Here is a 27,979-nt window from a genome sequence, read left to right as displayed (position 1 = left end):
AGTTGAACAATTTAAAGGCAATGCTACCAAATACTAACAAAGTGTATGTAAACTTCTGACCCACTGGAAATGTGATGAAAGAAATTAAATGAATCATTCTCTCTACTATTATTCTGACATTTCACATTCTTAAAATAGTGATTCTAACTGACCTAAAACAGGAAATGTTTACTACGATTAAATGTCAGGAATTGTGAAAAACTGAGTTTAAATATATTTGGCTAAGGTGTATGTAAACCTCTGACTTCAGCTGTATTAAGACATGAAAAAACCTGTTTAAAACTCACATTGAATTTCTGTGCCTTTCATTTGTGAGAAACCCAGACATGTTCTTGAAAAGGTTTGTGATATTCACTCATGTACCTCTAATGTCTTCAGATAATCTTGTAGGTCTTGTTTAAGTAATGGGTAAAATATTGAACATATGCAATTAGACACAATTTGTTACCCCTCTGTTTTGATGATGCAAGGTTTTGAGTCAAAATCGAAGATGACTTGCCAGCCAGCCAGGAAGCAGATTGATGGTGATCGGTTGTGATTGAATGTGTGTGTGGGTGGGTGGGTGGGTGTGTGGAGGAGTGTGCATGTACATATTTCTTAATAATCCACCTCATGTGTTCCTTTAACACCCACTAATAAGATATTCTGCTAATGCTTGCAGCTCACACACAACATGTCTCACTTGTAACAGCTCGCAGCCTACAGTCAAGTTGTGCTCGGCAAACCAGTGCCTGTGAAATATGTCTTCACCTCCATCACTGTTCAGTCTGCAAAATAACACACACATGCTGTCTGTGTCTTCAACACCATCCCTGCTGAAAATGAAGGCAAAAAAACAGCCTAAGCTGGTTGGCTGGTCTTAATTGGTTTAAGTTGGTCTCCTAACTTTGACAAGCTGATAGACGAGCTGAAAGGGCCCAAAACCAGCCAACAGACATCCTTGATCAGGTTGGGAGACCATCTAAGACCAGCAAACCAGTTTAGGCTGATTTTTTTTTTAATGGTTTTTTCAGTAGGGGTTGCTCTTTGGTATAAGTCATGCCTGTTTCCATGTATTATTTTGTTTTATTTGCTTCTCCATTTCTGCATTTGGTTTGACATTTTGCTTTTTTTGTCTGTCTGTTTGTGTTTTTGTGCCATCTCAGCTTTGTACCAATGGCTAGAAGCCGATCGGCAGGGCAGGGACTCCGAGGACGTGGCAGCAGGTAAACATCGTCATTAACACCCTCATCATAGTGTCACTTATACTTTTCCGCTCTATTTTCCTATCCACCTCTGCAATCCTGTTTCTTTTGTTCTCATTTAGCTTTCTGTGCATCCCTTTTTTCAGAATGCTCTTTTCATTAAAGGAATAGTTAACCAAAACATTTTAGTTGTTAACTTCAGTCCGTTGACTTAAATTGCAGTCGTTATTCACTGGTAATCACCACAGAAACTCGTCTAGTCCAAAATTAAAAAATGGGGTGTCGAAGTCATTGAGCGCGTTTATATGCACAGCAATATGCTGATAATAATAAAAAATCTGCTTATGAAAAATAAATGATAACGTAAGAAACCCTTGTGTACATGAGAGATTAAAACATCAGATTGTTCTTTACTTTTGATGTCAAAAACGTAAATGAGCATGAACACTTGCGCTCATTAGATAAGCCAGTAAGAATGACAGCAATGGTGTTTACATGCAATGCAAAATCAGGGTGTTGGGCAAAAATATACATGTGCCGATCTGTTTATGCTTAAACCGTTTGATCTTACGCTGAAAATGGAAAACCGTTTAAGGCATTTCTATTACCTTACATGCTGTCGACTTAAGCATATTTGATGGAAGAACCTGTGTGTAAATGCACTCAATAACACTAAACCTGCATTTTAGTAACCAACCGGGATGCACCATTTTTGAGTTCCAAAAACTTTAGATGCAAGTTTCGGGGGAGGGTAAGATTACCAGTGATTAATTACTTTTGGTCTGTTCTACACACAAAGCTATCATATGGCTTCAGAAGCCTTGAATTATAGTGTTTTTATGTTTTGTTTAGGGTTTTTTTTGTCCTTTTTGAAGCTTGACAGCACTTGCTTGCCATGAACTGTCGTCAAGATGTTGTGCGTCAAGAGCTGTATAGATTCCACAAAATTACTCCATACAGGTTTGGAACGACATGAGAATGAATAAATGATGACAGAATTTTCATTTATACGTGAACAATTTCTTTAAGGTCACTGTTTCTATTGTCCCCCTCTCTACATCTTTTCCTTTCGAGTTTTCCAATGTGGACGCTCATAGTTTAATGTGGGTCATTTGCCTCTGCTTGTTATTAAGTAATTTCCTATCAGTTATCTCTCCCTCCCTCCCTATATTTGACGGTCTTGTTTTTCAGCTGTTCTCATGCTGTTCGTGCTAACACTTCACGGGGTGTTTGCATCACTCTCACACACACACACACACACACACACACACACACTCTCTCTCTCTCTCTCTCTCTCTCTCTCTCTCTCTCTCTCTCTCTCTCTCTCTCTCTCTCTCTCTCTCTCTCTCTCTCACGTGTATGCCTGAGGCCCCAGACTCTCTCTGTAATAAAGGGCTTTAGTAGATTTCTCCTCCTCTCTGTCCCTTCCTGTTAGTTAATGCCCAGGGCTGTGATAGGCCAAATCACTGCCAGTTCTCCTCACAAATCACACGCTAGGTTTAAGTAATGCTCATATGAGAGGAAACTGAATTGATTTAGACTAGATTGTTAATTTGACTCCATCTTAATTACCTTATTGTACCCTTCTTTGTGATTGAGTGTCTAAGTGATGTTTTCATCTGCTTATCAATTTGTAGCATCAGTAAGCGCAGTTAACATGAAGACAACATTGATAGGGAGAGCATTTACCACAAAACCCTTCTGATCACCACTCAGAAGACTATTTATTTATTTATTTATTTTATTTTTTTTTACTGCTCATCGAATCCAAATCCTGCATGACACTCAGTCTTCTCAATCTGCACTGTTGTGTTTTTCAAGGCTGTTTTCCAATCTCCGTTCCTCCTGACTGTGTTTTGCAGTCAGTGCTATGCTGTTTTTATCTAACACTGCGGGCTGCGTGTATCTGCCTGTCTCGCTCAACAGTAAGTTGTATTACTGAGCCAAAAAGTAATTGTGTCTTATGAAAACTGTTGTGTTCATTGTGATCAAGAGTAACGATGACTTCATAAAGTTTTTAGCTTATCTTTGGGTCCTAGCTTAGAAATGAATTGCCATTTCATAGAAATGAAAACATGCCACACCTGTAAAATGACCTGGTCCTATTTTACTCTAACCAAAAAAGAAATATACTATATATATATATATATATATATATATATATATATATATATATATATATATATATTTTGTAAATAGAAAACGAAGCCTATTTTAGGGCCATAAGGACTTTTTACATAGCGAGATGTATTCACTTTTTACCCACTAATTCACCAATTATTGCACCCAATGAGTTTTATATAAAATATAATTTGCTTTTGAAATACATCTAAAATACACATGGCCTAGTGTTTAAATACGCTTGAGTTGTGTCCCGATCCATTCCCCTGTCTCTCCCCAAATATTTAATATCTCTTCTGTCTCTCTGACCATAAAGCCCCTATATATATTACATATATATATAATTTATTTTTTAAAAACATTTTTTTTTTATAAAGTATATAAATAATATTTTGAAAAAAATGTATTTAAAAAGTGAAACTTCTCGTAAAGCCATGGACATAAATCAAAACCTGTTCTCCTGATGTTGGAGAAAAATGCCTGAGTGAACAAAGCCAGATGTGGGTGTATGTTGATGTTGAGGTTGGAGAGCAAGGAGTCCTGCTCTGATAAATACTATTCCTCCAGAGACAGGTGTCGTATCTGGGTCACGTTTACACAGCAAATATGAGTGGATTATTCTGGCCAGCGTACCTGAGAGAGCTGAAGACTAATATCCTAGACACTCAAAGGAGCATGTTTAAAGAAGCCAGAAAATGAAAGAAACAGTTAACAGAACAGGTTTAGTGCAAACAAGTTAAAGGTAAAGAATGTAAACCTCTGTACTAGTGTTCTAAGAGTAGTAAACATGGTCACTTCCTGTCCGTGGATGACTCTTTACAGTACAGTCCTCAAAAAGGCCTTGAGTTGATGGCAAAATCATGAAACTTTTATTAGTTTAATGTAGTTGTATGACAAGCTGTTCTTATTTATGACCGTATTTAAGGATTCACTCACTCAAATCTTTTGCATTTAAAAGCTTTTGAATAATTAACTCCCCTTTCTCTATATTTTTGCCATCTCTTTAGGGGAAAACTTTGATCAAAGCCCTTTGAAAAGGACCTTCAAATCCAAAGTACTGGCCCACTACCCGGAGAACATAGAGTGCAATCCGTTTGACCAGGATGCTGTTAACATGGTAAGTGACTTTAATTGTAGAAACTATTTAATTCACCCCTCTTTCTGTCTTCTTTCATTCTGCATTCACTGCTTTTTATGTGATGTAATTTTATTTCTTTGTTGAAATTCTTCTGTCCCAGATTAATATGCAGAGTAAACGTGAAAGTTAGCCATTTGTACATTGATTTACACAAAAGTGTGAACACTGCGGATCTGTGACGCAATCAAAACATTGCTCTGTTTGTTTGAGCATCCCAACCAGGTGTTCACAGCAACATTGGCTCAGCCAATGCCGTGAGTTTGGGACGAGAATAACTGTTTGTTCAGCCAATGGAACACGGGGAGAGTGTTTGGGAAATTATTTGAAAACAATTATTTTTTACAATTTCAGTTAGTGACGCTATTTGCACAGAAATTACATTCTTCCTCGAAAGTAGTTCAAACATCTGCATTGATTTGGAGTGTCATAACATGTACACATGCACACACACACTCACTCACTCTGTGATCGCACGCATTGATCAGTTGAGTGTGTTGTGTTACCGGCATTCAGAGGTAACAGAAACCTCTGACCTATCGGTCCCATGTCGCAAGGTCATTTTTTTCCATAATCAGCTTAAACGGAAGCTCGGCAGTAGTGACACCAGCATCAATTATTCAACTCAAGCTCTCTGCTTACGTCGGCATGGAGACAGTCCATTGTGCATATTCTAGCTCTGTAAAAGAACACCTGAATTGTACAGTAGCAGGACTTATAATGCCAACACATAATATTTGACCAAAAATGGAATGATGTTCCTGTTGAATCATTTTTCAAGGCCAGTAGAGTGTCTTGTAGTAAATACAGCCACTCACACAAACACACACACTTAAAGAGATTGAAATACAGCTTGCAATCACAAAAGTCAATTTCTGCACACTCCTCTGAGGCCTGGATGAAATTTCCCTATGATTACTTTCATTTTTCAATTCCACTCTTGGCTAATCTTCTTTTCATTCCCCATTTTTTTTTTTTTTTTTTTTGTTCTCTTGCCATCCTCTCTCTCCCCCTTGTGCTTCCTATTTGCTTGCTCTTCAATTCAATCTTTAATTCTCACTCTCGCTCATTGTGCATGTCCTACGAATGTCTGTGTGAGTGTGCATGCATTTTTTGAATCTCTGCATGCATCCATTAGTAAGCAGGTGTCCTAGTGATGGGCACAGTTAAGCATCAATTGAGCATTGCAGTGCTTGTGTGTAGTTTCCCATTAAAGGTGTCATGAAATAAAAATGTAGTTGTATGGCTTTTAATCCATGTGTATTAGCTTTTAATCCATTTATATTCTCCTAAATGTTGACCAAATTATCAGCAGTTATACACATTTAAAATTCTTTCCATTCTGAGAAAAACGGACCAAAAATATTGATGACTCATCTTGCACTACATACATTTTTGTCCAATCAAATGCTCTCTGGAATGAAAATGCCCCCCCCCCCCCCAAAAGCAGCAGATACCCTTGAAGTGGTGATTATTGCTTTTGGAAAAGGTCATGAGGCATCAGTGTATTACTCCCTGTTAATTCAGAGTCTGGAGGACGGAGCTTCGTCTTCTTTCAAGAGATTATGGGAGAAAGATTTAAACTTGGTATTGGAGGAGGGAGTGTGGGCTAGGATTCTAAAAAGCATCAAGTCAACATCTAGAGATGCAAGGGTGCATCTAATGCAATTTAAGATTTTGCATTGATTCTACTGGACCCTCTCTAGATTGTATAGGTTGGGTCTTAAAGACACACCCACCTGCTGGCAGTGCCAATCAGAAGACGGGGACACAACACGTGTTTTTTGGGGATGTGTAAAGATCCAAGAATTTTGGTTGGGGTTTCAGAACTTTATGTCTGAGGTATTGGACACTGAATTTTCATTTAGCCCCAGACTCTGTATCCTGGGTGATGGGATGACTCTTAATAAAGATATACAGTGCATCCGGAAAGTATTCACAGCACTTCACTTTTTCCACATTTTGTTACGTTACAGCCTTATTCCAAAATGGATTAAATTCATTATTTTCCTAAAAATTCTACAAACAATACCCCATAATGACAACATGAAATAAGTTTGTTTGAAATCTTTGCAAATTTATTAAAACGAAAAAAAAAATCACATGTACATAAGTATTCACAGCCTTGCCATGACACTCAAAATTGAGCTCAGGTGCATCTGTTTCCACTGATCATCCTTGAGATGTTTCTACAACTTGATTGGAGTCCACCTGTGGTAAATTCAGTTGATTGGACATGATTTGGAAAGGCACACACCTGTTTATATAAGGTCCCACAGTTAACAGTGCATGTCAGAGCACAAACCAAGCCATGAAGTCCAAGGAATTGTCTGTAGACCTCCGAGACAGGATTGTATCGAGGCACAGATCTGGGGAAAGGTACAGAAAAATGTCTGCAGCATTGCAGGTCCCAATGAGCACAGTGGCCTCCATCATCCGTAAATGGAAAAAGTTGGAACCGCCAGGACTCTTCCTAGAGCTGGCCGCCCGGCCAAACTGAGAAATCGGGGGAGAAGGGCCTTTGTCAGGGAGGTGACCAAGAACCCGATGGTCACTGACAGAGCTCCAGCATTTCACTGTGGAGAGAGGAGAACCTTCCAGAAGAACAACCATCTCTGCAGCACTCCACCAATCAGGCCTGTATGGTAGAGTGGCCAGATGGAATCCGCCACTCAGTAAAAGGCACATGACAGCCCAACTGGAGTTTGCCAAAAGGCACCTGAAGGGCACTCAGACCATGAGAAACAAAGATTGAACTCTTTGGCCTGAATGGCAAGCATCATGTCTGGAGGAAACCAGGCACCGCTCATCACCTGGCCAATACCATCCCCACAGTGAAGCATGGTGGTGGCAGCAGCATCATGCTGTGGAATGTTTTTCAGCGGCAGGAACTGGGAGACTAGTCAGGATCGAGGGAAAGATGAATGCAGCAATGTACAGAGACATCCTTGATGAAAACCTGCTCCAGAGCGCTCTTGACCTCAGACTGGGGCGAAGGTTCATCTTCCAACAGGACAACGACCCTAAGCACACAGCCAAGATAACAAAGGAGTGGCTACGGGACAACTCTGTGAATGTCCTTGAGTGGCCCAGCCAGAGCCCAGACTTGAACCCGATTGAACATCTCTGGAGAGATCTAAAAATGGCTGTGCACCAACGCTCCCCATCCAACCTGATGGAGCTTGAGAGGTCCTGCAAAGAAGAATGGGAGAAACTGCCCAAAAATAGGTGTGCCAAGCTTGTAGCATCATACTCAAAAAGACTTGAGGCTGTAATTGGTGCCAAAGGTGCTTCAACAAAGTATTGAGCAAAGGCTGTGAATACTTATGTACATGTGATTTTTTTTTTATTTTTATTTTTATTTATTTATTTATTTATTTTTTTTAAATTTGCAAAGATTTCAAACAAACTTCTTTCACGTTGTCATTATGGGGTATCGTTTGTAGTATTTTGAGGAAAATAATGAATTTAATCCATTTTGGAATAAGGCTGTAACATAACAAAATGTGGAAAAAGTGAAGCACTGTGAATACTTTCCGGATGCACTGTATATCTTTTATTTTTTTTTTTATTTAAATTTTTTTTTTTTTTATTTATTTTATTTTGATGCTCTAGTTGTTGGTGACCACAGTAGTGCGCGTTTGTGGGGGGTGGGTTGGGAATGTTCGGGGGGAGGGGGGTTTAATGTGAATAATTGATTCAGTTTTTTTTATGTTGTGTTTGTATGTTTTATGTTTGGAATCAATAAAATTGTTATTAACAAAAGAAAATGTCCCTCACAATAAAACCACCTGCAGCTGACTAGCAAGTAGCAAATCTTTGTTCATGGATGTTACTACAGCCTGTTTAAAGCCCTTCAATATGTCTCGCCCAAACTTCCTGTACTCAAGCAACCACTTGGGGTCTTTATGCCATCGTGTTTAACTCCGTTTAGCCATGTAAAATGCACTTTGAAATTCAAATCCAACCACTAGATGCAATATAGTGGTTGATTCATTGTAAGAATTGTATCTAGCTATGTTTAAAAGTTTGGGGAACCAACCCCATGCCCTTAATAGATTTTGCACAGCCAAAGGCAAACAAACAAGTTTTATTTTGTAGGCAAAATGGCAATATTAGTCTAAATGGTCAGCTGGTGGGAGACAGAATGTTTTATAGTTAAGCTGACTGGTCAGTATGTGTGCAGAGTGAGTGAAAAACCATCCTCCAGGGCATGTGCTTGGCTGTCTTTTGTCTGGCGCCAACAGCTACTTCCCGTATAATTCTGCTCTTCATTATATATTGATTAGAAAAATCTCATTGATTTACATTACACGCTATCATGATTTCCTCCTGTAAAATCACTTGTGTATATGTATAAAGTATATATATCTATATATGTGGTTTGATATTTTCTAATGCTGTAACATTCCTACCATAGGACAAAAGAAACTCTTATACTTCTTGGTTGTACTTGTGAATTTTTGCATTAAACTTATCATACTTGGCCGAAATTTAGGACCGATTTGTCTCATGAGATTTCTTTCATGTAGTTCTACAGTGCTGCAGGTCCATTGCATTATATCTGCACACTGGAAATGTACACCATTGAACTCATGGATATGTCTTGTTGCACAATAAAGATGGCATTATGCAGTGAGTTAAGTAATAACAGAAGCAGTAACTCGTACTCTCTCTCTCTTTCTCTCTCTCCAGCTCTGCATGCCCAAAGGTCTCTCTTTCCGAACTCAACGAGACAGTCTCATCCCACAGTTCCACTCTTTCCTCATAACGAGAGAAGACGGTTCTCGCACTTATGGTTTCGTCCACACCTTCTACGAAGAGGTCACCAGCCCTCAGATCTGCTCTGCAATGCAGACACTACACCAGATGCACCAAGCGGAGCATAACACATCTGCCCGCAAATGCCCTTCATCTTCCTCATCTTCATCTTCATCATCTAGTATGGACTCGTTAGCCAGCAGCCTGGATGAAATCGAGTCTCCCTCGTCATCACAAGGTACCCGCAGAAGCTGTGGCTGCTCGGGCGAAGGTTACGACTCCCTTCGCGACACTCTGTACGTGTCCAAAGCCATGTGTGTGATCACTCCCATGCCCTTCATGCACGCATATAAACGCTTCCTATCCCAGATCCACCGCGCAGTTACGTCCAATCAGCCACCTCCACTCCCTTTGGAGAGTTACATTTATAACATCCTCTATGAAGTACCTTTGCCCTCACCCGGACGGTCTTTAAAGTTCCATGGTGTGTATGAACCAATCCTGTGCCAGAGGCCTGGCGTTGGAGAGCTGCCATTGGCTGATTTCCCACTGGGTGAGGCCTTTCGGTTGTTGGGGGCGGAAAATCTAGTGCAGCTTTTCACTTGTGTCCTACTGGAGATGCAGATCCTCCTCTACTCACAGGGTAAGAAATGTTAAAGGAATAGTTCACCCAAATTTGAAATCTCTATCATTTGCTCACCCTCTTGTTGTTCCAAACCTGTTTGATTGACTTTCTTCTGCGAAACAACAACCCAGAAGTGACCCAAACTTTCTTTCAAAGTGTTATAAAAGTAGACCATGCAACTCCTACATCATATTCCAAGTCTTCTGAAGGTATACGATAGGCTTTGGATAGAATCAACCTGAAAGTAATTTTTTTCAGTTAAAATCTTTGTCCACTTTGTGTTTATGATCGCTATGAGAGAAGCTCGCTCACATTAACTTGCATGTTCAGACGAGAACTTTCGTTGTGTTTAGCACAAAAAATGCTAGCAATTAACTGCCATTGTATTGAAAGACAGTTGTTAAAACATCTTTTGTGTTCCGCAGAAGGTAGGAAGTCATTGAGAACAACATGATTGAGTAAATTATGACAATTACATTTTTGGGTCCCTTAAATGGTTCTTTTTGGCATCTTATATCTTTACAGAGTTCAATATTGGCTTTTTGCCACACCTGCCAAAAAGATGTCTAACTGGCCATGAAATTGTGTTTTGCAATATTTTAATTAAAAAATATTGGTAACGCTTTTATAATAACTACACGGGATGAAGCATTTGTAAAGCATTAGTTTATTGCTAATTATTTATAACTCATTGTTCCTACATTAATAGATTTAATAGAGTATATTCAAATAGTATGTTATTCATTTTTATGTGTGTGTGTGTGTGTGTGTGTGTGTGTGTGTGTGTGTGTGTGTGTATATATATATATATATATATATATATATACACATACATGCATACATACATATACACACACATACAGTTGTGCTCAAAAGTTTGCATACCCTGGCAGAAATTTTGCCATTGATTTTGAAAATATAACTGATCATACAAAAAAAACAAAAAACTGTCTTTTATTTAAGGATAGTGATCATATGAAGCCATTTATTATCACGTAGTTGTTTGGCTCCTTTTTAAATCATAATGATAACAGAAATCACCCAAATGGCCCTGATCAAAAGTTTACATACCCTTGAATGTTTGGCCTTGTTACAGACACACAAGGTGACACACACAGGTTTAAATGGCAATTAAAGGTTAATTTCCCACACCTGTGGCTTTTTAAATTGTTGTCATTGATGCTAAAGGGGGCAATACACAGTATTAAAAACTAAGGGTATGAAGACTTTTGAACAGGGGTCATTTCATTTTTTCTTTGTTGCCATGTTTTGTTTTCTGATTGTGCCATTCTGTTATAACCTATAGTTGAATATGAATCCCATTAGAAATAAAAGAAATGTGTTTTGCCTGCTCACTCATGTTTTCTTTAAAAATGGTACATATATTACCAATTCTCCAAGGGGATGCAAACTTTTGAGCACAACTGTGTGTGTGTGTGTGTGTGTGTGTGTGTGTGTGTGTGTGTGTGTGTGTGTGTGTATGTATGTGTATATATATATATGTATATATATATATATATATATATATATATATATATATATAATATTATGAAAGTAAAAAGTGTCCTTAGTAAACAATTTTTAAGAGTAACAGATTATTAATAAGTGTTTAATTGGGCATATATAGTTCTCACTTTAGATTAGGTCATGCAAAATATAGTACTTGGCTAGCAATTTTAAAACCTTTATTATGCATTAATACTGCAATAATAAGTGTTCCTAAAACAGCAGTTAACACAAGAACTAAGTAAAAATGTATATCCAGTTCATTACAAATATACAATAAATGTTTAGATAATATCTTATCTAATTAATATCTACTAACTGAATTAATACATGCCTTAATGTTCTCAAACACTTCTTTACCACTGGTTTGCATCAACTGGAATACATTAGTTAGGTATGGTTAATAAAGCTGTTTACTAAGGATGAAAAACATTATCACATTAAAATATTACTGCTTAAATATGAACTTATTAACAATAATAAATTGTTTGCAACAGTCAATATAAATGAGTAACATTATTTCTATATAGCGTATTAATGTATAACCAGTGTTGGAACAATAATTTATATATAATCAATTAAATACAAATTAATGCTATGCAATTGCATAAAAGTATTTGCATAGCATTAATTTGTATTTAATTGATTATATATCAATTATGTTGTTGTCATTATAAAGTGTTACCAAAATATTTTATTTGTATTTTTGTAATACATATAACAATCAAATTTTGTAACAAACCTCACAGGTCATTGGTTCGTTCACAGTAATATACAAGAAATGTTGATGAAATGTCTCTAGGTGAAATAGGTCACAAAAACGAGACATTACATGTGATTTTGTTTCTCATTTTCATTTTGGTTGCTTAATGTGACATGTGATGTCTATGGGAGTTTTGCAGGTGTGCATTTGCTTTTTTTCTACTTTGGATTGTAACCTTTATCGTTACCAACTGATGTTTTCGTAAGTAGACTGTTTGCATGCCTATGATTTGAATCGCTCACATCACTCAGTTAACAGTATATTATCAGTTTTACAATTTGACTTAAAGCATGTAAATGTTGCTGATTAATTTAAAGTACCTGCCAACTTTTCAGTTACTTTGTTTTATTTAATTCTAAAGCTCTTTTTGATTTGTCCGAGTGTTATTTTCGAACATTAGTTATAGTGTTTAGCTTTCCCAAAGTATTGCAAACCTTTGGTGTGTATATATTTTTAAGACTGTTGTGTCTGCATTTAAAGATAATGTGTCTTTTGAGTCTTGACTATGCAGATCAGTTCAGTTTAACGTTTAATCTCAGTTCTGATGCTCTCAAATATGTCTCTGTAAGTACTTTGATGTGGAGACTGGATGAAAGTAGAGGGGGCTAATGAATATTACATTACCCTGCAGCAGCACATATGCTTTTCAGCAAACACCAGCTGAAACACATGCTAATGTATTCCTCTGACGTAGTTCTCGATATGAACTAATGATGCAAGTTTATGAGAAGCATCTATTAATAATCACATTGCTCTGTTTTATGAAGTCTACTCTACAGTGTTATGTGATGGAGATTCTGTTTATTTTATAGATTACCAGAGGCTTATGGTGGTTGCAGAGGGAATCACAACGCTGCTGTTCCCTTTCCAATGGCAGCACGTGTATGTGCCAATCCTGCCCGCTTCTCTGCTGCACTTCCTGGATGCCCCTGTGCCCTACCTCATGGGCCTGCAGTCCAAAGAGGGCACAGATCGCTCCAAACTGGAGCTGCCTCAAGAGGTAACACACACACACACACACACACACACACATAACAAACTGCACACATGCCTGCACTCCAAAACACATACACACTCTTTATCTCTACACAGCCACTTGCAGAAATCCCTACGACGTGGATGCAGCCATGAAGTGGGCTGCTATATTAAGAGGCTTTATAACCGTGGAGCCGGATTGGCTCATGATGATGAGTAAACTGCATATGAGAACGCCCTTGGTGCCTTTAAAAACACCTTAGGCAGCCTTTGCAGTTTGAAAACTCTTCTTTTACATGTGACCACCTCTCACTGGTGCCATTTATTGGAAGAACTGATATTAAAGGGATAGTTCACCCAAAAATGAAAATTCTCTTATTATTTACTCACCCTCATGATATCTCAGGTGTGTATGACTTTATTTCTTCACCAAAACACATTTGAAGAAAGATATAGAAAAATATCTTAGCTCAAAAGGTCCTTATAATGCAAGTGAATGGCGATTTCTCTTTTAAAGCTCCAAAAATCACAGACAGTCAGCATAAACATCATCGATACGACTCCAGCGGTTAAATTAATGTCTTCTAAAGCGATACAGTCACTTTTGGTGCGAAAAAAGATAAATATTTAAGTACTTTTTAACTATAATCCAACGTGAGGGTAAACTGCACGAGAGGGTGGAGTCCAAGTGGTCCCTCCTGTGACGTATTCGTGTTGCCATGATACCGACATAATCTCACGTTCTCCACTCAGTTGAGACATCCAGGATGAGCACACAAACACACCATTTTGAGAAAAGAAACAGATTAATACAGATCTAAACCAACACCAACCAAGCTACTGTACAGCATTCCTCCTCCTCACTTGTAAACAGCGCTGCTCTTACGGCTGTGATGCACTTGCCTCGGTTCTCATGTGTTTCAAATGCCAATGCGATTATGCCACACGCATGTACAGCTTTTGACTGGAAACATGATTTAGAGTTAAAAACAAAGTACATAAATATTTATCTTTTTCGCACCAAAAGCAATCATGTTGCTTTAGAAGACATTAATTTAACAGCTGGTGTCATATGAATGACGCTTATGCTGACTGTCTGTGATTTTTGGAGCTTGAAAACAGAAATAGCCATTCACTTGCATTTTAAGGACCTACTGAGCTAAGATATTTTTCTATTTTTCTTCAAATGTGTTCTGGTGAAGAAAGAAAGACACACACCTGAGATATCATGAGGGTGGGTAAATAATGAGAGAATTTTCATTTTTGGGTGAACTATCCCTTTAAAGAACAGATAATTAATGAAATACAAAAGTGTGAATATCTATAAAATATATATAAAAATTGGGTGATCTGATTATATGTCTGTCTCTGGATGCAGGGGCACAGTGTCCCCCATTCTGAGAATTTTTGTGTTGACTTGTGTTATTAACATTTGATCCTTTGTTACTTTTTTGTCTCACTGTATCTGAATTCTTAGCAGAGGTTAATAATTCACAGTTTGTCTGTGTGGATTCTGTGAATCTCCTGCCAGGCTTCCCCACATCGTCATCCCCAAATCCCATTTTCCGTAAACTCCAGATCCAGATTTCCTTCTATGCATTCTCTTTGAAGTCATGATGACCCAGAAAAACTACAAGATACAGAACGGAGGGAGGGAGGGAGGGAGGGAGGGAGAGGGAGAGGGAGAGAGAGAGAGAGAGAGAGAGAGAGAGAGAGAGAGAGAGAGAGAAAAAGTTATTTTGGAACAGCTGCATGCTTCTGGGTTCTGTTGTCTCTGTTCTGTTATTTATTAGAGTGAACAGAGCTTCCAGAACTTCTATAGTTCCTGTAATCAACCATACATTTCTTTAGAAACAATAGAGATTTTAATGCACAAACTGGGACCCTCACAGTTCTGTGTTGAGCTTGTGACCTCTCATAGTCTGTACTGTTGAGTCATCCCTTGAGGACCCGGTCCTGCAAAAATGCTGCTGGTCTCACAGTCTTTTCCTTGTCATTTCTTCAAAACCACTTGAGGTTTGATGTAAAAGCACTCTGAGGAAAGGGCACAATGACATTTAGTAACATAATTAAACTCTGAACACAGATTCTTCTGATCAGCAATGGAATTAGTCAGTGTATGGTAGGCCAATATCTATTGGTTGTTTATATGCAAAAACACATGCATGCGCACTCACACACACATTTATGTATGTAGCAATCTAAATGGGTACTTCTTGACTTCCATTGTTTTTAAGGTGCACATACAAAGCTTTACAGATTACCCATAATTATGAGTTATCTGCATGTGAGACTTTAAGCTAAAAGCTAATTACAAAACTTTGCATTGAAAGAATACATTTATTAGTTTTATGTATATTTTTTTTCTTTTGAGAATGTCCCCCACAAAGGAGTCTTTTCAAATCTGGCTTACTTCTGGTGACATTTTCAGTGATTTTTGCCCCCAAACACTAGCTAGGTCATCTAAGTGCCTTTCTTTCTGACAGGCTGTCAGCATTGTGGCCTGACAGAATGGACAGTTCTGCTTGTCTGCTTGACTGATTTATTTTTACAGCAGCAGGGACACACACACTTGAGGGCATTTTGTCTGCACGAGTTGCATTGCATGTGACTAGACTAGAGCAGCACGGTGTCTCTGTCTCACACACAGTGAGAATTATAATGATGAGCCACGTGAGGGCCACGGCAAAACCTTCAGCTTGCATCTCTTGAGGTAGTCCATTGTGGATTTTGAGGTGTGTTTAGGATCATTATCCTGTTGTAGAAGCAATCCTCTTTTCATCTTCAGATTTTTTACAGATGGTGTGATGTTTGCCTCCAGAATTTGCTGGTATTTAATTGAATCCATTCTTTCCTCAACCATTGAAATGTTCCCCTGTGCCACTGGCATCAACACAAGCCCAAAGCATGATCGATCCACCCCCGTGCTTAACAGTTGGAGAGGTGTTCTTTTCATGAAATTCTGCACCCTTTTTTCTCCAAACATACCGTTGCTCATTGCGGCCAAAAAGTTATATTTTAACTTCAGTCCACAGGACTTGTTTCCAAAATGTATCAGGCTTGTTTAGATGTTCATTTGCAAACTTCTGACGCTGAATTTTGTGGCGAGGACGCAGGAAAGGTTTTCTTCACATGACTCTTCCATGAAGGTCATATTTATGCAGGTGTCGCTGCACAGTAGAACAGTGCACCACTACTCCAGAGTCTGCTAAATATTCCTTAAGGTCTTTTGCAGTCAAACAGGGGTTTTGATTTGCCTTTCTAGCAATCCTATGAGGAGTTCTCTCTGAAAGTTTTCAATGTTTATTTACACTTACAAACAACAGAAGTGCTGTACAATTCAAAAAGCAAAGTATTAGATTTAGGAGACAAGAGGGAAAAGGATAAATAATAAAAGACCAATTCCTTTGAAACAGCGTAAAACCTCCAGCAGTATCAAAATCTAGAGAACAAAAATAGGCTTTTAAGCTGGATTTAAAAATGGATATGGAAGGGGAGGTCCTAAGGTGAATATATAAAACCATGAAAATTATTGGCTACTGATTAACCATGAATTGTTAAATGAAGTTTTTTTCTCAAATTTATAGCTGTGTGATAAAATATGTAATTTGCTTTGGGGTTATTGTGTAACTACTTGAATTTTTATTAGGAAGTCATATTTTATGGATGCTTTTACACCTAAAAATATTTCAACTAGGGCTGTCAGTTGATTAAAATATTCAGTCGAATTAATTACATGGTGTGCCGATTAATTAAAAAAAAATGATGTGCCGATTAATTAAAAAAAAATGATCACATACCAATATTTACTGTGGAAGGCCCCAACTAAAGGTAATTTAGAATATAAAAAAAATAAAAATAATATATTATACATATTAGGGTACAATTGGGCTAAAGCCATCCCTTAAAGGAATAGTTCACCCAAAAATGAAAATTTGCTGATAATTTACTCACCATCAGGCCAGAGTTTCTTTCTTCATCAAAACAGAATTTAAGACTTTTAGGATTTCATTTCAGACCACCTCCTCTGAACAATGCAAGTGAATGTCCTCTATTTTTGACGGTCCAAAATGCATATTTAGGGTACATCAAAATAATCCACATGACTCCAGTCGACAAATAAAGTTCTTCTGAACACAAACGATTATTTTTTAGAAACAAAACAATACTTATATACTTTTTAACTACAAATGTTTGCTTCCGTAAATCTCTGTGATGTGCGCTCATGAGAGGGGTGACGTAAGCTCGTTGGTAAGGTCACGCTTGGAGGAGGAGTCAGGAAGCGCGTCATTGTTTACATTTGTTTGTTTTTTTTATTTATTATTATTTGGAAATAGTTTTTTATTATTTTATATTGTTTTGAAATTGTTTTGGACTGTTTTGGTTTGTGAACGGCACAAGTTTCTCTTGTAAACAATGACGCACTTCCTGCCTCCTCCACGTGACGCGTGATCTTACCAACGAGCTTATGTCATCCCTCTCATGAGCGCACGTCACAGAAATGTATTTTGAGCGCAAAAGCGGTTCATTTGACAAAGCGTGTTGCCTGTATAGCTGGTGCGCTGACTGCCCTCTACTGCATCTAGGTGCTTTATCAAGTTGGAATTGTTCTGATTGTAGGGACCTTACTTATTACAGAATTTACATACAGGTTGGGGGCATGATTAATTGCATTCATTTTTAATGCGTAATATTCCATGTAATTTATTGCACTTAACACATTAAATCGACAGCCCTAATTATCTCATTCCTCAAAATAGCACAGCTTACCCCACTCTCCCCTAATGTTAATTTACGTGGCTCCTTGATCTCTTCAGGCAAACCTGTGCTTCGTTGACATCGACAACCACTGTATTGAGCTGCCTGAAGACTTCCCTCAGTTTCCCAACAAGACTGAGTTCATCCAGGAGCTGAGTGAGGTGTTACTCAGTTTTGGCTTGTCTCCAGAGGGAGGCAAAACCTCCCCTCCTCCTCCAGTCACCACACAGACCTCCACACTGGAACTAAAGACCATGTCTCTCAGAGAATTAGTGGATGACAAGAAGAATGGGAACCTTGGAGGAGAAGCACTGGATGTCTTGGAGCTTCTTCAGGGCAACCCTACTCTGGAGAGACTGCAGGCTCTGGCCAAGAGGACTGGGGTGAAAGTGGCCCGTTTGGAGGTGTTGGCAGCAGGGCAGAAGGGCACAGGGGAGGAGGGTGTGGGAGGAAGATCTCTCGCAGAGGAAGAGGAGCTGCAGAATGCTAAACTGAACGTGCAGTTGAGGGAGGTGTTTGCCGCACGCTTTGCAACAATGTTTGCGGACTACGAGTCGTTTGTGATTCAGAATTCGCCAGATTTGGAGTCCTGGCTGACCAACAGAGAGCAGATGCACAACTTTGACAAGGTGAATAACATATTCCACATAGAAAGATGCGTATATTGTTTACAGAGGTCCCACGGTCATGGAAAACCTTGAAATATCTGGGAATTTAAAAAAAGATGTGACTAAAAAGTGATAGTCTATTTCTATAGCAACTATATATTTCTCTAGTTATGTTTGGCTCTGAAATATTTTATCGGCTTGAAATTGCTCTTTGTGAGTTGATTCTCTGTGAAATTATTTTTTATTTTTCCCATGACTGAAAAAGGCATGGAAATTCATTGGTCAAATGTCTTGGAACCCTGTAAAAACCTTTGGCATACTTTTAAAATGATTCACTTTGGGGGGCCTGGGTAGCTCAGTGGTAAAATACGCTTGCTACCACCCCTGGAGTTCACTAGTTTGAATCCCAGGGCGTGCTGAGTGACTCCAGCCAGGTCTCCTAAGCAACCAAATTGGCCCAGTTGCTAGGGATGGTAGAGTCACATGGGGTAACCTCCTCGTGGTCACTATAATGTGGTTCGTTCTCGGTGGGGTGCGTGGTGAGTTGAGCGTGGTTGCCGCAGTGGATGGCGTGAAGCCTCCACACGTGCTATGTCTCCGTGGCAACGCGCTCAACAAGCCATGTGATAAGATGCGGGGGTTGATGGTCTCAGACGCGGAGGCAACTGGGATTCATCCTCTGCCACCCGGATTGAGGCGAATCACTACGCGACCACGAGGACATAAAAGCGCACTGGGATTTCAAATTGGGTGAAAAAGGGGGAAAAAAATCCAACAAAAACTAAATAAATAAATAAAATAAAATGATTCACTTTTGGTGTGGATAAATAATCTATTGAAAGAGTCATGTAGTATGATCCTTTTTAAAGGAATGTTCTGCTTTCAGTACAAGTTAAGCTCATTCGACAGTATTTGTCACCACAAAAAATCATTTTGACTCGTCCCTCCTTCATTCCATAGTAAGTACCTCACTGTAACCTTATTTTTTTAAAAGAAAAGGAGGGACAAGTCGAAATACATTTTTGTGGTAGTCAAGATAATGACACAAATGCAAAAATGTCGACTGAGCTTAATTTGTGTTGAACACGGAATATTCCTTTAAGTTCTTTAGTTTCTTTTCTCCTCAGGCCTCATTCCTTTCAGACCAGCCGGAACCGTACTTACCCTTTCTATCCCATTTTATCGAGACGCAAATGTTTGCCACCTTCATCGACAACAAGATCATGTCTCAGTGGGAGGAGAAAGAGCCCCTCCTAAGAGTGTTTGATGGACGCATTGAGAAGGCCCGCCTCTACAATGTCCGGGCCCCCAACCTGCGGTCTTCAATCTACCAGAAATGCACTTTCCTCAAGGAGTCTGGTAAGAACCTCAAATTTTCCCTTAAATTTTCCTTTGTATTTTTAGATAAAAGAGCTTGACTTAATATACCAATTGTAACTTGCAGAACTCCAAACTTCCTCCCTACTTCACAATGAGCTCATTTCACATGCAAAGGGAGCGTTATTTACAATGGTGCAGAAGCATTTAAAGGGGCCGTTCACAAACAACCCGTTTTTGCATCCGTCTGTGTTGTTTTTTTATTGTTTTCCTAGGTAAACGTGCTAGATGGCCATCTTTGACCGATGCGCCACGTCTTGTGCAGGAGCACCAAATTTTATGAGAAGTGTGTAATTTTTTTTATTTGTTAAAACACTTTCTACTATTTCAGTTTAATGTGCTGAGGTTTTGCCGAAAAGTGTAAACACTGTGGCTCTTTCGCACTTTTAAAACACTGTCTGTTTGAGCACTCTTCTGGCACAACCAGCAACGTGAATGTTCGGTATGAAACAACGAGAGATGGTAGAGCGGAACGGGTGGTTTGAGTGTTCGAGGAAGCCTGTTTGGAAACAGTCACTTTTGCAATTCCGTTTGGTGCCACTAGGGGTGCAGAAATGTTTGGAAACAGTCACTTTTGCAATTCCGTTTGGTGCCACTAGGGGTGCAGAAATGTTTGGAAACAGTCACTTTTGCAATTCCGTTTGGTGCCACTAGGGGTGCACCAAACTTCACCTTTTAAACAAAATATTTTGTTTTTAAAGTTGATGTCTTTTATATTATTTTGTATTTGGAGGTGGATTTGCATCCAGAAATCCATCTATTGAGCTATGCTGGAATTGAAACCATTTTGTGCCTCACTGAGCTTATTGATGTCATGTTCTCTGCAGAGCATCTTTTATCATTCTCTTTCTGGACTGATGGTTATTTAGCCAGTAAGAGCAAATAATAGTTGTCTATTTCTATTTTAATGAGGCATGAAGAAAAAAGCAGTGCTGCTGCTTATAAATACAGATGATTGCAGAGAGTGACAGTTCAAGTGGGCGGGTGAGGGGCTGGAAGAGACAGAGGGAGAAAGAGACAAAGCGCAAATGTGTAATACAAGTTTAAAAAAGAGCACAGAAGCTCAGAATGAACAAGCTGAAGAGCATGTCCTTAAATGAGTCATATGATTGGATCGCTTTTGAAAGACTGCCAAATGCTGAAAAGAAAAGAGTTAGTGACTGGCGCTGTATTGTGTTGTCTTACGAAACCTGTGTGTGTATGTGTCTGCTTGGTAAGCCCTCAGTAGCATTGTTAGGTCAATAACCTCTTGTCAGATTGAAGGTTGCTTTTGTAAGATGGATGCTGCTGTTATGGCTTGAAAATGTGCTTCTGAAATTAGTGGTCGACCGATAGGGGTTTTTCAGTGGTTTCACCCTAAAATGAAAATTCTGTCATTTCATTTCATATGACTTTCTTCTGTGGAACACAAAAGGCGATGTTATGCAGAATGTTAGTCTCAGTCACCATTCACTTTTATTGCATCTTTTTTTCCTTACAATGAAAGTGACTGGTGACTGAGGCCATCAGTCTTTAACATTCTGCATTCCTTTTGTGTTTCGCGAAAGCAAAAAGTAATATGGATTTGGAATGACGACAACTCTTACAGAGCTCTGTTTCTCCCCTCCAGCTCAGGCCATTGAGCAACGGCTGAGGAAGATCGACCACACTGCCATCCATCCTCACCTGCTGGATATGAAGATTGGTCAAGGAAAATACCAGCAGGGCTTCTTCCCCAGACTGCAGGCTGACGTGCTCGCCACAGGGCCCACCAACAACAAGTAAGTCCATCTTTATGAGAGACAGACCATGCAATGTGCCCATTTCAGCATTAATATAAATTGAGCTTTATTATAGATATGATCCTTTGAAAAGAAATATCAGTTTTGATGTTTTCAGCTTGATAAGCAAGAGATAATGTACAGTCAGCTGATCATTATTGCAAAATAAACCCAGACAGGGTGATCAGGACCTCGACATGATGATACTTAATAAAAGGACATTAAATATTTGAGTTGAGTTTAATATATTATGTGACAAGAGTCTGTTGAGTGCTGCGAGACATGAAAGTAGCACAGTTATGTAGGAAATAAGTTGCCTGCCAATTATAGTTTAGCGGTAATTATACAAAGTTATTTGATTGCAGAATGCAGTGATTAACCAATCAGAATCAAGTATTCCAGAAAGCTGTGGAATAAGGGCTTTTATTTGTTAATGGTTTAGTATTACATTTATTAGTATTTTATTTATTCTAAAATACATAATAAATACAATTCACACAAAAGAATTACTTGAATACACCTCTCTTTTAAAAAAAAGTTTCCAAAAATGGTGTTTTGCCACTGAAGAACTTTTTTTGGTTCCACAAAGAACCTTCCAGTGAACCATTTTGAAGAACCTTTTTCTACTACAAAGAACCTTTTGTGTAAAGGGAAGGTTCCATGGATGTTAAAGATTCCTCGTGGAACCATGCGTTCTGATAAAGAACCTTAAGTTCTAATCTTTTCAATTTCTGAGTCAAAAGTCATTTTGATGTTTCTTCTGGGGCTTAAAGTAAAAAAACGTGGTGAAACTGTCTTGAGACAGTAATAAAAAAAAAAGAAGTAAAAGTCTCATTTAAAGTTGAAATTCTTGAAAAAAGAGATGTTGGAATTAGTAGTTTGGAATAATATTTTACATTAATATTATTATTATTCCTTAAATAATCAAGGAAACAATTTTTGTTTTAAAATTTTATTACAAAATATTTTAAAACCTATTGTCCACCAAATCAAAGTCAGGTGGTGTAGCCAACATGCAGATGAAAAAAAAAAAACAAATGACCCTCATGATTGTTTGTGAAGTTTTTCAAAAATATCAAATATTTTGACCTTTTTTAAAAAAAAATATTTATTTATTTTAAAAGCAACATGTTGTTTAGGCAGTGCTCGAATTGAATCAAGTCTTATAGGGGGTCCCCACCATAAGACTTTTTTTTTTTTGTGGTGGTGGTGGTGTGTGTGTGTGTGTGTGTGTGTCGGGGGGGGGGTTAGTCTCGCAATATACAATTTATACAAAATATACAATATATTTATTTGATCATAATATGCATAACTATATTCTATTTATTAAAAACAGGCTTACATAAAAGAACAGGCTTTTGTGTTGATGAAGAATAAAAAAATATATACATTTTCAGTCCAATATTACATAACAAAGAGAGATAAGCTACTATTCTTCTTTTAAATGGCTTACTCCAAGTAATGCTGGATTTAGAGGGTGACAAAGCAGCAGACCCAAAAGGGCAACTATGGCAAGTATACCAGGGGACTACATATAAGGCACTTGAAGACCCGTAAAAGCATGTGACTTCAAAATACATTGAAATGTCTCAAAAACAGTAGAAAATAATCAGATGGCTTCCAGACTCACTGATTGATATCACTGTCAGATTCAGCAGTGGTACAGGAATAATTATTTCATAATGTCTCAAAGCAGTGATAAAGGAGCAGTCAGTAACTTCAGAAGGACCTGTTTAAGGACCTTTTTTTATTACTTAAACAGTAGCAAAATGATGGCAAAAAAACAACGGGATGATTGATGTGACACTTTGTGATAATAATGTTTGTCCCAAAAGACTTGTTTAAATGCATGAAACTAGTTTATTAGATATTAAAAATATAAATTGTGACAAGACAGGCTATCAGTCTGTGTGTTAGTGTTGGTGGGCATTTTTCAACGATTTCAGTGCAATTACATTGTTACGTCAGTAGGTGGCGGCATGGGACTGTTATGAGTGAGTCAGTCAGCAGACTATTCAACCATTCCAGTCAAAAAGGCTGCTTTATTCAGGAACAAACAATGCTATGGTTATCAATATGTCAATCATTGTTATTTCAAGAGTGAATCCCGCATTTATATGCGGATGTAATTCCCGAAACTTTGCAGCGTGTACGTGGCCATTGGTCCTCCTCTTAGCAGCATGAAAAACAAGTTTTATAAAAATTTTGAATGGATTATATACAGGTGCATCTCAATAAATTAGAATGTCATGGAAAAGTTCATTTATTTCAGTAATTCAACTCAAATTGTGAAACTCGTGTATTAAATAAATTCAATGCACACAGACTGAAGTAGTTTAAGTCTTTGGTTCTTTTAATTGTGATGATTTTGGCTCACATTTAACAAAAACCCACCAATTCACTATCTCAAAAAATTAGAATATGGTGACATGCCAATCAGCTAATCAACTCAAAACACCTGCAAAGGTTTCCTGAGCCTTCAAAATGGTCTCTCAGTTTGGTTCACTAGGCTACACAATCATGGGGAAGACTGCTGATCTGACAGTTGTCCAGAAGACAATCATTGACACCCTTCACAAGGAGGGTAAGCCACAAACATTCATTGCCAAAGAAGCTGGCTGTTCACAGAGTGCTGTATCCAAGCATGTTAACAGAAAGTTGAGTGGAAGGAAAAAGTGTGGAAGAAAAAGATGCACAACCAACCGAGAGAACCGCAGCCTTATGAGGATTGTCAAGCAAAATTGATTCAAGAATTTGGGTGAACTTCACAAGGAATGGACTGAGGCTGGGGTCAAGGCATCAAGAGCCACCACACACAGACGTGTCAAGGAATTTGGCTACAGTTGTCGTATTCCTCTTGTTAAGCCACTCCTGAACCACAGACAACGTCAGAGGCGTCTTACCTGGGCTAAGGAGAAGAAGAACTGGACTGTTGCCCAGTGGTCCAAAGTCCTCTTTTCAGATGAGAGCAAGTTTTGTATTTCATTTAGAAACCAAGGTCCTAGAGTCTGGAGGAAGGGTGGAGAAGCTCATAGCCCAAGTTGCTTGAAGTCCAGTGTTAAGTTTCCACAGTCTGTGATGATTTGGGGTGCAATGTCATCTGCTGGTGTTGGTCCATTGTGTTTTTTGAAAACCAAAGTCACTGCACCCGTTTACCAAGTAATTTTGGAGCACTTCATGCTTCCTTCTGCTGACCAGCTTTTTAAAGATGCTGATTTCATTTTCCAGCAGGATTTGGCACCTGCCCACACTGCCAAAAGCACCAAAAGTTGGTTAAATGACCATGGTGTTGGTGTGCTTGACTGGCCAGCAAACTCACCAGACCTGAACCCCATAGAGAATCTATGGGGTATTGTCAAGAGGAAAATGAGAAACAAGAGACCAAAAAATGCAGATGAGCTGAAGGCCACTGTCAAAGAAACCTGGGCTTCCATACCACCTCAGCAGTGCCACAAACTGATCACCTCCATGCCACGCCGAATTGAGGCAGTAATTAAAGCAAAAGGAGCCCCTACCAAGTATTGAGTACATATACAGTAAATGAACATACTTTCCAGAAGGCCAACAATTCACTAAAAATGTTTTTTTTATTGGTCTTATGATGTATTCTAATTTGTTGAGATAATGAATTGGTGGGTTTTTGTTAAATGTGAGCCAAAATCATCACAATTAAAAGAACCAAAGACTTAAACTACTTCAGTCTGTGTGCACTGAATTTATTTAATACACGAGTTTCACAATTTGAGTTGAATTACTGAAATAAATGAACTTTTCCACGACATTCTAATTTATTGAGATGCACCTGTATAGCATAGAAAGCGCACAATGAGCGCTCCCTTTTATAATCATTAAAAAGCTGTCACTCATCTTCATCGCACCCCCTTCATCGATCTCTAGCACCCCCGTAGAACCAGGCCTATTAATAATGAAAAATGAGTGAGCCTAAATGTTTCCAATTTATGCAAGGAATGCAAAAGCCCCGACATGGAGTGGATAGATATAGTAGAAAGATATATAGAGAGAAAATTACCACTCAAAAAAATCAGTAAGAAGCTTTCTCTTCCCAACTGCGAGTGGAGGTTTATTATTCTCAATTTTTTAGCTAAAGTCAGCTTCACCAGAGCAGCGCCAAGCAAGCAGTCATGTCGACGATGTCATGCGCTTAGCGGTCTTTAGATGTGGGGCGGGGCGTTTACATGTGAAAGAGACATGACAACTAGCCTATAAACAAACTTAATAGAAATTATTGTAAATAATTAATTCACGAAATTTACCGTATCCACTGCATGAATTTAATCAGATTTGTCATTATTATTTTTACTAAAATATAAGTATCTTGGGTAAAAAAATAGAAAAAATAGACTTAGGGGGGTCCCGGATCCCCCCAGCCCCCCCTCAATTCGAGCACTGTGTTTAGGTCAAATGGAGTAACCCTAAGAGAACTAGATTTTTAAAAGAATATTTAACCTCGGACGACATATTTTGTCAATGACCCATGTATGTGTTTATTGTAGTGTCTTTTAAAGCATGCATCATGACTGACTAATCTAAATTGTCTTTCAACAGATGGTCCAATCGCACATGCTCAACTCAGCGTAGAGTAGACCGACACCGACAACAGAACGAACATCTCGTGCTGGACAATGATCTGAAAGATGTGAGACTGCACTCTTTCTTCCTCTTCTGTCTCTCCTCATGTCTCTCTCAAAATCCTTTTTTGATTAGCATGACATTTTTTTCACAATTTCTCCCTTCTTGAGTCTTTAAGTCTTTCATTTTCTTTTTAACTTGAAGAGGGTCTCATTTGTCAGATGTTGGTAGATAAAGATGTCTCTGCACGCTCACGGACAGATTCACCAAATGAATTAAACTGCTGACGATAATGCAATTGTGACGTGGTGATTAAGAGTAATTCTGTATATTTCTGATGTCTGAATTTCCGGCTGTGATTTACATTCAATTTGACTTGGAAATCGCTTGTGATGAGTCATACTCCATGCAGAGGAGCTTTTTGTGAATCTGCCTGTTCTCGTTTCTAAAGTCTAATTTCTTTATCTCAGTTTTTTTTTCTTCTGAACTGTCTTTTCTTTTAAAGACCCCATGAAATCACTTGACGGGCAGTTTTCTTTCCTGTGTGGACGTATTTCCTATTGAAACAGAAAAATGGTCACATCGAAGAGACTTGTCCCTTTTTTAAAATAGCAAATAAGCTTTTGTTTACGTCAGCTGTGAACATTGATTACATCTGCTAATAGTTCATTTAGTCGACTTTTAGGAGTACTCTAGGTTATAGATGACCTCAAAGCTAACAGACATGGACTAGAAGTCCCATATTTCATAGGGTCTTTAAAGTGTGTCAAAAGTTTCTCTGTTGTCTTTTCTTGTCTGACTACATCGCATTCATGTGCATGCTGCCTCTTTTCTTTCCTTTCCCTATTGTTTCTTCACCGTTTGTGTGTATGTCTGTCGTTTGGATGCTGTTGGGTGTGGGCTGTACCACCTCACGGCAGGTGGAGGGATGTTTGCTCCTGCAGAACTCTATGGCTTTCTGGGAGTGGGATAAGGCACCACCCCCACCCGTTAAACCGCCCAAAAAGTCCTTCTCGGCCTGCTGTCTGGTATGTGGAGGCCTGCCATTATGTGACGATCTGAAGCACATTTCTATCAAGCCCTTAACAAACTCCTCCCTGAAGTCCTGATTCCTTGAAGCTCCACCTACAGACACTCAGTGACCCTTTGACCTCTTATGCACTCAGTCCTGCCCATGGATATTCCCACACGCACTGATAAACGAGTTTCTGTAGTGAACGCTTGCCAACCTAGTCACTCAACAATCACAAACCCTCCAGGAGCACACAGGAAAAGGAATAATATCCTCTAATTTGTAATCAGCCACTTTACTGTGTGATTACGAGTGTTATTTCCTTTTGTACCCCTAGGCACCCTGTTTTCCTGTAGTGAAAATGCCCCCAAGCTTTATATGGGGATGTTTTGTCCAGTTTTGTTGCGTTTCTGTTTTTTTTTTTTAACTAATAATGTAAGTCAAGGTTTCATTGTAATTTAATTTAACAATTTTATATTCCATGCTTTCTCTGACCCTTAGAAAAAGACTATTTTTGCTTCTGTTCCTTTGAGACTTCTGTATGTTTTTGAACTTGGGTTTGATTGACTTACCTCTTTGCATATTAAATGAGCAATTACATCTCTGCCTAGTTGATGAATATTGAATATGTAGATAGGGATGGTCATATGTAAATGTGCTTCTTATTGGCTCATTTTAGCAGCTTGGTTTTTCATAAATTATCTGGGTCGACCAGGCGCTTTGAGTTGCAAACATTAATGTACGTCTACATACTGTAGTAAATAAAACTTGAACTGTAATTACAAAAAAAGCAAGGACATATTT

The 27,979-nt window shown here is 38.5% G+C and overlaps 1 protein-coding gene across 8 annotated transcripts in view; it reads left to right on the top strand.

The window, feature by feature from the left end:
• The window catches only part of LOC127436563 (DENN domain-containing protein 5B), a 61,376-nt gene that overhangs the window by 18,220 nt on the left and 15,177 nt on the right, over nucleotides 1-27,979 (top strand). For 3 of the 8 annotated variants that reach the window (XR_007896430.1, XM_051690837.1, XM_051690835.1), the window contains exons 2-9: nucleotides 1,146-1,205; nucleotides 4,313-4,422; nucleotides 9,136-9,844; nucleotides 12,908-13,095; nucleotides 17,888-18,457; nucleotides 19,564-19,795; nucleotides 21,423-21,573; nucleotides 26,140-26,230. Coding sequence is in view for 7 of the 8 variants with exons in the window: in XM_051690837.1 (XP_051546797.1) it covers nucleotides 1,146-1,205; nucleotides 4,313-4,422; nucleotides 9,136-9,844; nucleotides 12,908-13,095; nucleotides 17,888-18,457; nucleotides 19,564-19,795; nucleotides 21,423-21,573; nucleotides 26,140-26,230 (2,111 nt within the window). In the remaining variant the exon portion in view is untranslated. Of the gene's footprint in view, nucleotides 1-1,145; nucleotides 1,206-3,005; nucleotides 3,110-4,312; nucleotides 4,423-9,135; nucleotides 9,845-12,907; nucleotides 13,096-17,887; nucleotides 18,458-19,563; nucleotides 19,796-21,422; nucleotides 21,574-26,139; nucleotides 26,231-27,083; nucleotides 27,192-27,979 lie in introns of those variants that run through there. The other 5 variants (XM_051690833.1, XM_051690832.1, XM_051690836.1 and 2 more) reach the window with 4 other exon arrangements.

This window comes from Myxocyprinus asiaticus, chromosome 47, assembly GCF_019703515.2.
Source record: "Myxocyprinus asiaticus isolate MX2 ecotype Aquarium Trade chromosome 47, UBuf_Myxa_2, whole genome shotgun sequence".
NCBI lineage: Eukaryota > Metazoa > Chordata > Actinopteri > Cypriniformes > Catostomidae > Myxocyprinus > Myxocyprinus asiaticus.
This window is presented reverse-complemented; position numbering and strand designations above follow the sequence as displayed.